Source organism: Camelus dromedarius, chromosome 11 (genome assembly GCF_036321535.1).
Source record: "Camelus dromedarius isolate mCamDro1 chromosome 11, mCamDro1.pat, whole genome shotgun sequence".
NCBI lineage: Eukaryota > Metazoa > Chordata > Mammalia > Artiodactyla > Camelidae > Camelus > Camelus dromedarius.
The window spans coordinates 43,321,155-43,337,176 of NC_087446.1; the positions used below are offsets into that span (position 1 = coordinate 43,321,155).

The window sequence follows — 16,022 nt, forward strand, 5'->3', positions numbered from 1 at the left end:
TTTTTCATTTATTCAGTAGATATCAGTGAGTAACTTCATACCTGGAAGAAGTCACTATCTTAACACTGAAAAGAGACTTATAAATAATACAGTAATGATTACAAACAATAGGCAAAATGCAAAAGCAGACAGACATCTAAATTACTGAGGGAGAACAGGGGAGGGGTGAGTAATCACTCAGGGAAGTTTGGGAAGGATTCATGGAGAGAGGGATACTGATGCTAGGTCATGGATGGTGTATAAGGATGTGCCTACCTGAAGGTGGGCATGGGGAGAGGAGGGCATTCCAGATAGCTGGAACGGCACGCGCTAAGGCATGGACATGAGAAGGGACATGGCATGCTTCAGGAACCATAACAAATTTCATGGAACTAGAACAAAGAGTACAAAGTCTGTGGAAAGGAGGCAGGAAGCGGGTAAATGATGGTTTATACAAATGACGGGAAAATAATTTGGGACCAGTTTGCAAAGGCCTCTTGCACTAATTTAAAGAACTTTAGAGGGGGGAGGGTATAGCTCAGTGATAGAGTGTGTGCCTAGCATGCATAGTACTGGGTTCAATTCCCAGCACCTCCATTAAAAATAAGTAAATAAATAAATAAACCTAACCTCCCCAATAAACCAAAAAATAAATACATAATAAATAAATAAATAAATAACTTTAGAGCGATCATTATCTTGCATTCAAGATAGAAAAATATATGTTGGAAATTAAGATGAAATCAGTTGGTTGAATATATTCCTAAATTTCTAAAAATTATTGGAAAGACATTAACCTTAAAGAAAGTACTTGGTGGAGTGTCACATAGTTCTGAAACTGGCCTTACTCTGTAGCGCACTTCTTACCAACAGTTTAGTGAATGGAGAAAGCAACCTCATCAAATTGGCCAATGATACAGAAGTAAAATATCAGATGATTAAATTAAAATGTTAAACACTAGCTGATTCATATATTTAAAAACATTTATGAGAGCATCTGTTTTGTTTCAGGAAATTTTCTAAGTGCAGTGGGGATCCAGCAGTGAACAAGGGAACATTCTTGGCCTTGAGGATTTTATATTCTAGAGAAGATTGATGATAAACAAGTAAATACATGATGTAATGTCACGCACTGACAAATGAATTGAAGGAAACAGATGCAGTGCAAAAGGTGATAGAGAGTAACAGCCCAGGGAGAAGTTCTGGGGGAAGAGAGTTGTAGGCAGGGGAACAGCAAATAAGAAAGCCCTGGATGGGAAGGAGCTGGGCATGCAAGAAGGCTACCAAGGCTGGGGCTGACTGTTGAGAGGGATAAGAACCAAGGGTGGAGAGAAATGGAGAGTTGGCCAGAGGCTACCCCAAAAGGTGGGATTGATAAATCAAAACAAACAAATTGGTATTGAACCATGATGCATACAAAGTCATTTAAAAGTGGCTGGATAGTGTTATAACAATACAGATGTAATACGCTCTGGTTTTATTTCATAAAAACCAATTACACAAAGAAAGGATGAAAGAGAGGTGTGCGATCAGTCGTTTATGTGAAAAAAAAAAAAAAAAAACAACCCAAAAAACTCAAGGTGTTGGTAGACCCACAAGCTCAAGAAGAGCTACTTTAAAATGAATTCCAGACACAGATGCATACACACACACATACATACACATATGGGCATGCATGTACCTGCTCTTGGCACAAACTTAGACTAAATTAACAGTAACATACCCAAATTAAATGCCAGAAAAAAACTAACATTCTTTTTTATCTACCACACTTAAAGTATTAAATATACACAAAGTATGATACACTTTGAGAGGGTTATTGGTGATTTAAATTCTCCCCTATTTTTCAATGACCAGGATGCTGTGAAAAATAAAAATACCCACTCACATATGTTTTTGGCTTCCAAACTTTAACTCTGAGCTCTGCCAATTGAAAGATCCTAGGTCTCAAGTGAGAACTGATCCCATATGGACACAACCAGGGTTTCACTGAACTGGAAGCAGAGGGGCTGCATTTTGGGGGCTTCATGCCACTGAACCAGGGAAGAAAGAAGTGGGTTGTTATACTGGCTCTAGGTACTGATTACAGTCATCAAGGGGAAATCAGATTGGCGAGCATAAGGAGGGCAGGAAGGTTTATATTTGGAATCCAGAGAATTCTGTGTGCTAAGAGTTCCACAGTGGTGAGAGTTAATGTGTAGTCATCACATGCCAATAAAGGCAAGGCCACTGAGGACTCAGCCCTGCAGGAATGAAGGTTTGGTGCACACCATCAGGGAAGAAAACACAGACAACCAGGGCGCTGGCTGAGAGCCAAGGGAACACGGAAGGAGACTTTAAAAAAGCACATTATGAATACAAATTGCAGCCTTGTGACAAGTTACGGAAACAAAGACCGTAGCAACCACGTATATTTCTCTTGTATTTATTTGTGTTAATTAACCAATTATTTATTTTCCCCTCTCTTTTCTCCTATTGTTATAGAAAAAATGTTGGTGACGATTACCTTTATTCTTAGAAAATCCAGGTGGAAGAAAAATTACGACCACCTAGAGATGGAAACGATGACTGATGAGATCTTGTGTCTCCTCTTTAGGGAGAGCGACAGCATCTTGAATTATTTTAGAGATATTTGTATGATACTGTTATTGTTACTGGAAGTTTAAATATAGGGCAGAAGGGTGAGAATAAATGCTGGGGAGCCAAGAAATAGGATTTGTCTATTGGCTCTTAGCCCCATTCTCACCCCTCTGTGCTTTCCTCTCTAGTTCAGACAAAACTGTATTTCCCAGCTGCCCTCGGCAGCTAACTTCTCATTATGGAATGTGGAAGAAACGGAGCGTTTTCTTTCTCTGCTTCTTTTTGGGCCCCTGGCAGTGACAGCGGCAGCAGCACAGGTGCCGGTCCAGTCCACGTTCCTGCTTTTCTCCTTGGCAACACTGCTCCAGAAGCATCAGCAGTGAGTTCTCAGCAGCCTCGGCAGACAGTGGTCATGGACACTTACTGCAAGTGTTCCCTTTGTTTTCCTTCATCCATAAGAGTGAGAATGGCTTCCTGGAGTTATTCATCTCAGGATAACTTCACATTTTCCTCTTTTTGTTCTAGGCTTTCCAACCCTTTGATAGACAGTTCCCATATTAAATTCTATCTGTTCAAAGCTCGTAGTAGGGGTTCTATTTCTCCATAAGGACAATCACTGATACTGGCAAACCCATGGTCCAGGGTGTGCAAAGAAAAAGCAAATGGAGTAGATGGGAGAGGAAGAGGATGGTCATAGGTAGGCTAGGATGAAATGGAGAGATCAGATAATGGGATTTTTTATGAAGTCAGGGACAGCATCCTATGATTTCTGATGTGTAGCAGTTTCAGGTGTGACAGGGTCAGACTTGTGTGGCCTTGGGGACAGTGGGTGAAGGGAAGTGGTGGATAGTTTCACTATAATTGATGAGATCTTTTAACTGTGATGCAGTGATGCAACTTGGTTCACTCACATGACTACAGAAATCAGGGGCGACGATGCCAGGATATGAGGTGGGGGAAAAGATGAAGACATGTCAGACTACATCTTCTAAAATATGGTGATAATTTTTTTATTAGGGAAATACATTTGAATGCCCAAGACAGAGTACTAGTAATCACATGAATTATTTCTCCCTCTTCAAACTGCTAGACAAATGCATAATGAAAATGTCAGAGATTGCTCTGCCTCCTGTCACAAGCATTAGCCTTAGAGCTGCCGGCAGTGAGTTAATATAAACACGCATGTTTGGCTTTGTAAGCAGACTGGAAGGTAAGCACACATTTTCCTCCAGGTTTATAAAATAAAAACAATAAAAGGTCATTGATGAATATTTGCCCTTGGCTGAAGTCATTGCAGCTCTTTTTTAAAATCCTGTGTTACAAACATAAAAGAAAAAAATCACAAATCCAGTGTTTCACGGTCCCACAAGTATAGTATACTTCACCTGGACACTTTCAAATGACATGAAATTATCATTTAGTGAATAATAGGATTAAGAAGACTACCAGAAGTCATTTATACCTCACTCCAACATGCTGTTCAGAACGATTCCATTTTACACTGTATTTATAGACTGGATTCCTTCTTTCTGTTTTGCTGAAATCTTTGCAATGATGGTAACTTTGGTATTACCTGGCATTTATCTTCTAGGAAACATAAAAATGTTTGCACCAACACATTAATTTGGCATCAAAAGAACCAACTTTGTGGCTGTGTTATGCTTTTAAGAAGCCAGCACTCATTTATCTTTTAGCTGGATCTGCCTAGTGTTTTTGTATTTACAAACTCTGTAACTTAGTTATGTCTGCAACAGTCCTTCCGAATAGAACTCATTAGAATTAGAATTTTACCCTGAGTATACTTTGCTTTTTCCCTTTATAATTAATGCATTCTTGTGGATCCCAGTAGCATTGTTACATAGCCTCCATCTCTACCTGTTAGAGAAAAGCCCTGTATTCAGTCACACTTTCTTTGCACTGTTGCAAGTTTTACTTTCAATTGATAACTGTAACCGGAGTCTACTAAATTCAGCAAGTTAAAAAATTTTATGTAGGCTAAAAAGGGATAGTGGGGGACAAGTCTGGGGTATGGATACTTTAGGGTGAAAAATTCATCTCCCCAAAGATCTTTAAGTATAAGTTCCTTCTTGAAGTACTGGTTTGTAAGTACAGATCTTAAGGGTAACTTTTAAGGATTTTACCAAAATCAACTAATACTTAATTACAAATATTCTCAGTTGTGTACTGTGATCTCATCTCCATTCTTGCATTTCAGCTTGTCTGGTTTTTGCCTCTTGGACTGCTTTTTCATAAGCCCTCTCAAAATACGTTACTCAGGGGATACAGCAGACAGATCTATGTGAAGGCGTCAGTCACTAAGCTTAGAGATAGAAATAATAAAGGGCATTGGAATAAAAGCATTATTACCAGCTGCCAGTTGTTACCATGGGCACAGCTGAGCAAAGAGCTGGGCAAATGTAGAAATGTAGAGAATTTTTTTTTCCAAAATAAAAATAGCTTTGTTTTTTGATAATAACAGTGATACATGCTCATTATAAAATTTTCAAATACATAAAAGTCTAAAAAAAGTAACGATCACGCAAACATCACAGCCCAGAAACCATCATTAACTTTTTAGCAAAGATCTCTCTATGAAACACATATTATTTAAAAATACCTAATCTTACGAATGGGCCCATATTAAACATGCTATTCTGTAGTCTGCTTTTTCATTCAATAATATTCCAGGGACAAATTTTCTATAGCAATAAACACAGATCTAAACAATTTTTAATTAGACAGTTGCATACGACTCAATTGTATATTTGGGCTATAATTTATTTAACCCATCCTCTTTGGAGGATATTTAAGCTGTTTCTAATATTTTAATATCATAAACATTAAAAAGTACATCTTGGCCCTCATGTTTACACACTTGTGAAATTTTTATTCATTAGGATAAATTCCTAAACAAATTGCTGGGTAAAAGTGTATCACCATTTAAAGTTTTGGTATATATCGCCTTCTAGAAAGGCTGTACCAATTTCCACTCCTCCAACAGTACATAAGAATTTGCAGCAGTAAATAAGAATGCCCATTTGCTTATATTCCTGCCAATGGCTTTAATCTTTGCCCATCTGGGAGGCCAAAGTTAATAATATTTTAAAAATAATAAACACACACATGTATTTATTAGCTGTTTTCATTTTCAACTAGGGGATACTTTTAATTTTTTAAGTTACTCCTTTTCAGAACAGACATTTCCTGGGCTTAAGTAAAGAGTTTTCAGTGAGGAGCCCTGCTGCATCAGCAGTGTGACTCAGGATAAGAGTCGACTTCTCCAACCCTCATTCTCCTTGATTCCATACCTAATTTGCAAGTCAACAAAACGCCTTCTCCATGTTTTGGGGAACTGTAAAATGGGGAAAAAAACCTGTCAAGTAAATAAGGTCTGCCTGGGGGAATGCCCATGGCGCGCTGTTATAAGGGTGAAGATGTGTGAAGTTGCTGACTGATCCATGTTTGCTAATCTGAGGAAGGACCTGGGGGCTCATTCTTGGTCTCTTCATGTGCCTTTGTCTTCACACCTTGAAGCCACAGAGGTATCCTCTTATTGCCCATGACAGTATACAAGATTTAACTCTTCTGAAATGACATTTAGTAATGAATGCACTGGAAGTTAGATGTAGTCAGGAGGACTGGATCACTCAATAGAAAATTCTGGTAATTTCCAGCCACAGTGGTATCTGCTTACCACCTCATTAACCAGGTTATTGCCAGCTAATCTGACTTCCGTCTTAAAGATGTCCAGAAGAGTCACACCCTACCAAGGTGATCTAGTCAAAAAGACCACTGAATAATATTTCTAGGGCTTCTACTCAATGCTAAGCAAAATCCTAAGTAATAGGGTGGGGGCTAGCGATCTGTGTTTTTAACAAGCCTTCTACATCATTTTGATGCACGTTGAGTTTGAGAAACACTGCTTTAAGTCAACTACGCAAGTTCAAATCAACATCATACCAACAGATTACACGTGTGCTGAATAATGGTGTGGGCCTGGCGTCAATCAAAGCTGTCTTAATGATCTTGCATTGGAGGTACTGGGCGACCCAGATTCAAAGTGAAGAACAGTTGAACAGAGTCAATTCTTGATTACCTTGATTTCCTCGTTTGCAATATTAGTGGAACTTCACACGATTTCAGGCTAATTTGCCCCATTCAGATGAAATACTTTCAGATTCCATAAGCTAAATCGGTCTCAGAATGGTTGGCGATATATAAAGCCAAATGTTGAAGACTTTTACTGCTTCCTTTGATTAACATGCATAATCAAGAGTTGCCAAACTAGGACAGGTCACAAGGAGTAAAATCACTTGAAGTTCAGTGCAACCCTTTCTCCCGATAGTCTTCGCACATCAGTAGTTTTGGAACATTGTGAACACACACTTCATGATCAGATGGGAAAGACAGCAATGGGCAGCCAGGCCCCCCCCAGACCAGCCCTCAGGCTGGGCCTCTCCCAACTGCTTGCCTGGAGTTTTTATTTGGCCTGTCAATCAGATTATTTATTGTGTTTTGAACCTTACTTCCTGCCATAAGATCCTTTTTCCCAGAATCGTAGCTCCATGTTTCTGACTTTGGTCTGTAACCTGACCCGGATTTCTGATGACTTCCTTCTTAGATTAATTGTTTTTGAATCTGGACCCCAATCTGATTGTGATTAACCCAACCATACTGACTCACCAGAAAAAAAAAAAAAAAAAGGTATAGGCCTATTCCTTTGATGCACAGAAAACTAGAGGTCTGCCCTTTTATTATAAACACCCTGGAGAGGGAGACACTGTAAATCCTCTGGGAATGGTTTTTGTGGAGTACTTCTGTCCATCAACATAAAGACAGTCATTGTCCCTACTTTGTTAATTTACTCAGGAATGTTTACTATAGCTGAATTTTTGATTATGTGGGTTCATAGAGATAATGTAACTCAATTTAACTTATAAGGAAACACCTGCTCTATATATGATAACATGCTAGGCCCTGAAGAGATGGACCCTACACACTCAAAGAATGAGACAGAGTAATGGCTCCCCATAGATGTCCATGTCCTGATCCCAGAAACTAGTGAATATATGACTTTATAGGAGAAAAGGGATACTGCAGATGTGATTAAATTAAGGATCTTAAGATGCAGAGATTTTCCTGGATTATCTGAGTGGGACCAAAGCAATTACAACGATTCTTTGGAAGCCAAAGGAAGAGAAAGAAGTGATGAAGAAGAGTTCAGAGAGAGAGAAAGAGAGAGATCTAGATTTAAAGATGTTATGTTGTTGGCTTTAAGGGTAAAGGAAGAAGCCATGAACCAAAGAATGCAGACAGCCTCTAGAAACTAGAAAAGGCAAGGGAACAAATTCTCCCCTAGAGCCTCCAGAAGGAATGCCGAGGACTTCTGACCTCCAGGACGGTAACATGAGTTAATTTATTGTTTTAACTCACTAAATGTGTGCTAATTTGTTACAGCAACAATAGGAAACTAATACAGGGAGCTGACAATCTAGTAAGACAGATAACATAGGCAACTTTGATATAATTCAGAAAGTGACAAGTATAAAACAGAAAGACAAAGAAATTGCTATGGAAATGCTGATTAAAGTGAGTAATGTTGGCTGGAGAGATTAGGAGAGCTTCCTGGAGGATGGTAGTTGTGGTGGGCCCCGCAAGATTTAGTACGGGTGCAAAAGGGGGAGATCTAGTACACAGCAGGAATAAAGGCACAAAATTAGACGGTACAGAATTAAACAAAAAGCTGACCTAGGCCTTTATGACCAGCCATTAGGAACAAAAATTACTTGGTTTTAAAACCAATGTATTTCATACATTCTACTCAGGATATAATAGCATCTAAGTATGTAAAAAAAATTGTAATAATAGTCAACAACTACATTATATGAGATAAACTATCCTAAGAGTTTAAATACAAAAATACAGATCTTGGGCATGTCTTGGCCAAGGGTGACCCCAGCTCATGTTCAGGCAGGCTGACTTAATAGGCATGAACAGAAATATCCTCAAAGTCAATCGAAATAAGCAAAATGGCAACTCTTTAAAAAGGCATCTATTAACATTTACAGATAAGACATTTCCCACAACCTCTGCAAGCAAGCTAAACCAAAGCAATGGAACCCAACGGAACTGAACGTACTTAGCAGACTGGAGGCTCCAGGACTTACATGGATGTTGATGGAGAAGATGTTGGAAAACAGTTCCTTTCTGGTAGATTTTCATTGTGTTGATTGTCTGAAGTCAGCGTCCATGATCTTATGTAATTTTGGATGGTTCTAATTTACCCCACGTGTGATCGTGAGGCAGTGATCCCGCTAAAACAAAGTTTTAAGCCACTCTTTTCTGTGAGTTGGAAAGGAAGGGATGGAATGGAATTGTTGAGACTGTTAATCTGCATTACCCAAACTCACCATCAGTCACCCTCTTGGCATGACTTATGAAGACAGCGTCTTCCCAAGATGAGACCTGTACTTAGGCGCCTCAGCGATCCTCGCTTTCTTCTTTATCTCTTGGTGAAACTGATTCTTTTTTGTACTGTTCACACTCATTCCAGGAAAGTCTGCAAGAACAGCTTGTCTCCACTGGCCTGCTCTGGTGGGGCTGGCCTGGAGCTTCTGCAGAAGGGTCCAGAATCACCCCAGGAGCCCCCGAGTCCTGGCCTGGAGCTGCATGCTTTGGAGACCAGCTTTCTGCACAAGGAGAACTGGGCATGTGGCAAACGTCCTCATTTCTCCTACTCCCTGTCTTCCTGTCAAAGCCCAGAAATGTAACCTCAGACTGGCTGCATTCAAAGGGAGTTTTCTGAGTCTCTTCATCTTCCCTTGAATCTTTACCATGAGGCAGCAGTTGATTATTCTGGCTTTCATCATCTTCCACTGGAATACTCGGTACATTGTCAAAGAACAGAGGAGAAGGGCTCCTGAAGGACTTCAGGGACGTGGGAGGATCTTCCGCAAAATACAAGCTGGCTTGAGTACTTTCAAGAATAGTTAGGACCTAATTAACCAAGAAGCAAATAAACATGGAGTGAAGCTTGAATCATCTTTCCTTTTACCTTTTTTTTTCCTGTCTACCATTAAGGAATATTCTCTTATTCTCATGAAATAAATTTAACCATAGAATTCAGAATGAGAAGGAATTAAGGATTAGCTAAACTTCTTTATGTTAATAAGCAAATTCAGTGACTTGAAGCAAAGTAGAAAAGAAACCGCACTGAATTAACTATCAGGAGACCTGACTTTAGGCCTAGATTTGCCACCAACTACTTTGTGACCTTGGATGAATCTCTTACCATTTTTTACTTCAACCTTATTATGTGGAGGACTGGAGGTACACTAATAAATATTTGTTTATGATAAGCAAATAAATGAATAGATAATTAAACTGATGGACAAATGAGTAAAATTTTAAAAAAATCAATAAGGGAAATACATGCTGCATTTTTAACGTGCCAGATCTCATAATGAATGTTGAATAAAATACTCTCTCCAAGTTACTCACATCTTTTCATTAAATTTTCTGTGGCTGCCCTGGTTCCACCCAATAATTCCCTCTACCAGAGTACCAAACGATGTGGCTTTTTGACCTGGAAAAGCTGTTATTTGAGAATTCTCCGTTAGGGGCTAGACTTGTCTCACTGGCAAAGATTTCATTTAGATACGTAATTTATCCAATTTAGATTTTCCATGGTTCCATGGAGTCAGTTTTTAATAAAGCCACTTGTATACGCACTTCATCCATCGACGGTCTTAGCTTTGCCCGTGTCGCAGCACACTGGCCTGCCAAGGAGAACAGCTTGGTGGAAAAATTCTGAGGACAGGGATGCACTCTCTTATCCAGAAATGAGATACAGGAATCGAGGCCTCTCTTCTCCATCAATTCTATAAGGAGATCCCTCTAGGAAGAGAGGAAAACCACCTCATTATTTAGAACTCAGAATCTAACAGATAAGTGACTAAGAGACAGGGGCAGAAATGGAGACAGTTCTTACCAGCTGGACGTGCTTTGGGTCATCTAACACCACTTTACAACCCGTCAGAACTTCCATTATTACCTACAAAGGACATAGAGAAAGTCAGCCCAATGCCATTAATATTATACACACAAAATGATTACATTATTACAAATATTACTAAAATCTTAAATACATACACATAATTAGTTATGACTATTAACTTCAATAATGAATTTAGTTCACTCTAATTAATGATGTTATATTTTATTACTTGACTGATTACACAAAATTAACGTGTAAGACAATGAGCAACCAGAAATTAATAGGTCTAAAAGTTAAAGCCTTTAAAATCATTCTTAGAATTTAGAGCTTTCCTGGCAATCAGCCCCCCTCCTTTGTTAACTGGTAGTTGGTACTCACAATTCCAAAGCTGTAGACGTCGGTTTTAATGGAAAGTTTGCCCTGCCTGATGTACTCTTCTGGCATGTACCACAGATGTTTACTGCTACTGCTGGTCATGCTTATGGTAGAGCTCTGATGTTCCAGGTGGGGTCGGAAGTGTGCCATGGCAAAATCAGTTAGTTTGGGTTGAAACTGATCATCCAGAAGTATGTTTGCACTGAAATTGTGATCAAGGACAAACAAGACACAAACATCATAGAGGCACCTCTGTGAAAAGCAACAGGACAAGCTCACTTTCATACCTGATCAGTTCCAAACAAAGCCATTACCTAAATTTTCCATGAACTTTTTTCAGGACATTTCCTCACATTTCTTAAAATATAAATCCAAGTATTGTATGCAACCTATAACAAAAACCTGACCTAGGAACAGCAGGCATTTCCAATTTACAGGCACGTGTAAGGAGGTGATGGATAAAGCTGATGCTTTGTCAACAGGAGAAATGAAAGTTAACGCACGCCGCTTTCCTTGCATTCTTCTTACTTGTAATGAGGACATTAACTGAGTTTTAATCAGCTAACAATTGTCTGTTATGTGCACAGGGCTGTGTTGTGGAATGCTCTGCTTAGAGCCGCTAACCTGCAATTATCTGAGGAATTTTTGGTAGCCTCTGCCTTCCTGATGACCCTATTCCATTGTTCCAGCCCTACAGCTGTTTTATCTTTGAGTCTTTTTTAAAATACAAATAACCCGCAGAGGCAAAGGCAAAGTGCTCGAAGTCCGGTTTTTGCTCCTTGGCACACAGAAGCCGCCATAATCACTTGACATCTTTGCTGAGAGTAAGCAGCGGCTCCTTTAATCTTCGAAGGGTGGTCTCAGCAGGGACAGGAAGGGATAAGCTTTTCACAGGGCGCATACCTGGGGTGAGTCCCAGCTCTGCCTTTTCCTGGCCCATCAGTTGCTTCATCCTGCAAACCTCAATGTCGTCTTTCCTCACCCGGGACATGAAGAAAACAACAGAACTCACAGAACTGATACGGGGGCATGTAGACAGCCTGGCACACGGGAGTGCTCAGTACTGGTAGCTGAGATGAAGACCAGCAGCTTGTCGTAAGAGGGCAGATGGATACTGATAAAAGAAGTGGGTGGACCCGTGAGAAAGTCACCAACTTTTCCACTTAGGGCTGTTCTGAGCTTGCTTTTTTTCCCCTGAAACTGAAGCTTCTAACAGTAGGTCTACCCATCCAAAATGCCACGTGGGATATTTGCAGCACCACACATTGTTATTAAACGTGGTAATAGCTGCAGGATAAGAACAAGATATTCTTAATCTGGAACAAGTACTCGATTTCATGGAAGTCCCAGAAGTTCCTGCTGTCCCCACACTAGTAGGCCCACAGCAGATCCTAGTTCTAAGGTCTGAACTACAGGTGTTATTATGATTCAGACTATTCTGAGTCCTACTTCTATTTAGAGGACCTGACACTAAGGCCTTGAGAATTCTAGTCCAGACTTTGTCCAAGACTGAGTTGATAACAGACAAAAATGACAGGACGCTCCAGGGCCCTTAAGGATAGAGAAAGATGTGCTCTAAACTTGATTTCATTCTCCCTGCTCTACAAGAGGCAGGAGAATTGCAAAATCCAAAGAGCCTACCACGTGCCTAAGCCCGAGGGCCCTTACCTGTTGTGCAACACTTGCATTTAGGAAGAGAAAGTCAGAGAGGGCCTGGCCCTTGAGGCTTGTATCACTAAGCACAGTCCTCATTTTCCTCCCCGGATACTTTAAACCTAGCAGCTTCTAAGGCCAGCTGGGGTCTCACAGGGAGCCGTCTATGTTACTCCTTGCCCGTTCTGTTGTGTTCTCGCTTGGAGAACAGTACTGGCTATCCTGAACCTCTGAAGGTGAGGAACACGCCAGAGCCAGATCTACCTTCGCTGCAGCTCTAGATAAGAACAGACATTTAGTTCACGGTGACTTCTTCCACAGGTGTACACCTCACTTGTTCACGTCAAGGCTGGGGCTTCTGGAGATGCCCTGACCATCTCAGAGTCCTGCGGTATTTAATGCAGGACTTTGCCAGGTGTGCCAGAAAAGGAGGTGGGCAGAGAAGTTCATTAACTCTTGTTACCAGGACCCAAGCTTCTGCCCCTCCAGCTTCTGCCACCCTGAGAGCCTGGCTCTCTTCCACCCCACTGCCCTCTGCCACTTTATTTTGGCATAAGAGGAGGATAGCAAACATCTTAATGTCAGATTTTCAATGTCAAACATCCCGTCCTCTTCTTCCTCAATCCCAGCTTTAAAAAGGGCATAAAGCCACAACTTAAAATTTGAGAATGCAAAAAAGCTGAATTTTTGAAATACATAGAACCCCTGAAGAATGGGTCTTTTCTGAGTACAGAAAAAAACAGCAACACTCATAATGTAATCCATGTATCTGACCTTGATTACAACTGGTGTGAAGTTTTCAGCCACTGGTGACTCATGTTTCTGTAAGAGCTGGGCAGAGGGGAGCTGAGTAACCACAGCACGTTACACAATAAAACCCACAGACGACTTCGGGTCAGTGAGAGGCCATCAATAAGAATGCGAAATTGTTCCGGGGCACTGATTTACACTTTGACTAATGATACTTGGTGAAAAGACAAGTTGTTTACTAGCAAGCTTTAGTGTGTAACATAAATTTTGAGACCAGAGATTTACTCTGTCCTAAATAAAGGTTAATGGTAGCTGAGGAAGAAGGATGTTCTGTTTTAGGAAAGTGGGGATTGCAAAAGGCCCTTCAACAATGAATTCTACCCGAATTCTTGCCTCTGCCTCAACTTTAAATACAATGTTCAAACACAGAGTGCCTTCAGCTACCATGCAGGTCAACTGAATATATTTATTCTGGAGGGGGAGCATAAAAACAGACTAACAAAATTAAGGCAGCATCAAATAACTAACATCATGTAACAATATAATGCAACAAGAGGGCAGCAGCCAAAGAGACAGAAGAGAAACATCCAATGGCCTACACCTTCAGTTTAGTGTTTCTACAACCAGTCAGTGTCTTTTCTTCTTTCCCACAAGGCTGCTTACTGCAGCAGAGACCATCACCTCTCTAGATAACTCTTCCAGCAGAAGGACTAGCAGTGGTACACTAAGGTAATGGGGAAAATCCTACACAAAGTGGTGACTCTATACTCTGATTATGGGGGTGTTACTTCATCTCTCTATTGCTAGGGGTCTCTAGGACAATTCTTTTTGGGAACCTAAACACCCCCCAAAGGATATGAGAATTGGTTTCTTTGTTCACGTTTGTCTCTTAATTTCATTACAGTTGAAGCCTAAGGGCCTTGGATTTAAAGCAAGATGATACACCCAGACTATAATGCAGGATCTGACTTTAAGTGCAAATATCATGTTTGACATGTAAGAGCATGATTGGTTTTTAAAGATATACACACACATACACACATACGTATATACATATATATACTTTTTTTTTTTAATTTTAGGGAGAGTTATTGGTACTCAGTAGCCTAGCCCCCGAATGCCTGGCAACTCTTAGGAAAAGTCCAGACTTCACTCAATTGGCCCCAGAGATAAAGAGCACCCACTGTGCTCTCCATGACAGCCTGAAGCAACAGGACAGCTTGCTGTCTGTGTTAATGCTGTCGCAATACTAACCCCTCACCAGATGAGGCAAGACGTGATTTCTCCAGGAACCTGCAGATTGCTGGAGAAAGGCATACACATCCTCCCCACTTCAGCATGCAGTAATGCTGAAACCCTTTATTCCCCCTTGGATCGCGCAGCTCTCTCTCTCTTTCCCACTGGACCCACGCAGCACTCAGAGATAGTATTATAGCATGTTTTTGGCTTTACTGATGCCTTATGAGTCCTAGGCTGCGTGAAGTCCCAGTCAATAAGGAGTGTTTCTCCAATAATTGTGAAATTTTATCGCTAACCAAACAAGCACAGCTTCCCTAAGCCCCAGTTTCCTTGTAGATAAAAACATTTGATGACTCTTACCTCACAGGGTTGTTATAAGGGTTAATGAGAAAACATAATCAGAGTGCCTGATGCACAGAGAGGGCCTGGAAATGTGCTCTGAAGGATGCAGCTGGCCATCATCCATCCTACACCCACCACCGCAACTTTAAGTCCCACAGGACTTTGTTGGGTGTCTCAAGAAGTCCAAGAACACCCAATTGGATGTAACAAAGGTACAGGGGGTTGCAGGATAACCCTGGAAATCTGAGGACTCTTGGGTTCAAGGCATCAATTGAGTTTCAAAATAGTTCCAGAGAAGTTCTGGAAGAACCTGACCGAACTAATATTCCCAGATGTTTTAAGACATGGAGAAAAAAAATACATATTGTTTGGCATATATGCATTTATCCGTGTATATAAATAAATGAATATTGGGGTTTAGAGACAGCAGTGGTAAGTAAAATTGATAGGGGAAATTTTAATTTATGTACTATTTGTTTTGGTATCCCTTAGGGGAAAAATGAACATATCTGGATATTTTAGAAGAAAGCAGGCACTGATGGGAAAATAGGAAAATCTGAGGAAAAAGAATTGCTTATATCTAAAATGTTTCTGAAAGACAAAAGTAGTATTTGTGGGTGGAGAAGGAGAGGGAGGAGACCGGTTAATCAAACCATCAGTCAGACAAACATCTGCATTCCTTGCAGGCTGTTCGTCCCAGCTAAACGCTGAGCTGGAGCCCGGTGGCCTCGCCACACACATCAGGTCTGGGGGCAAAGACAGGAGGAGCCTGGGGCCGGGCGCAAGGGTGACAGGGTCATGGGAAGGAGCCAATCTGTGGCTCTCCCACTCTTCCCCACAAAGGAAATTCTCCATTGCCTTACTATGACCACACATCTCTGATCAATTTCCACTCTTAAAAAATTCATTTTTAAGCAAATGGCTTCTTCCTTCCTTTCTTTCTTAGACCACCTCCCGTGTACGAAAGACTGTTTCATTTGGCAGGAGACGGCCGTACTGATGAGAGGACACGATCTTATAGGAAACGTTAGAAGTGTTCACCAAGATTATCTCCTCGCTTTGGCAATATTAACAAGAACAAGAATGTCTGGGATGAAAAATGTCGAGG

At 40.6% G+C, this 16,022-nt stretch overlaps 1 protein-coding gene across 4 annotated transcripts in view; it reads right to left on the reverse strand.

Annotated features, from left to right (window-relative positions):
* Positions 1–3,545: 3,545 nt before the first annotated feature.
* The window catches only part of IRAK3 (interleukin 1 receptor associated kinase 3), a 47,426-nt gene continuing 34,949 nt past the window's right edge, over positions 3,546–16,022 (reverse strand). For 2 of the 4 annotated variants that reach the window (XM_064491730.1, XM_064491731.1), the window contains exons 9-12: positions 10,934–11,132; positions 10,550–10,612; positions 10,291–10,455; positions 3,546–9,555 (exon numbers count right to left, since the gene is read on the reverse strand). In XM_064491730.1, coding sequence (XP_064347800.1) covers positions 9,040–9,555; positions 10,291–10,455; positions 10,550–10,612; positions 10,934–11,132 — 943 coding nt within the window. In that variant the 3' untranslated portion in view covers positions 3,546–9,039. The remainder of the gene's footprint in view (positions 9,556–10,290; positions 10,456–10,549; positions 10,613–10,933; positions 11,133–16,022) is intronic. The other 2 variants (XR_010383206.1, XR_010383205.1) reach the window with 2 other exon arrangements.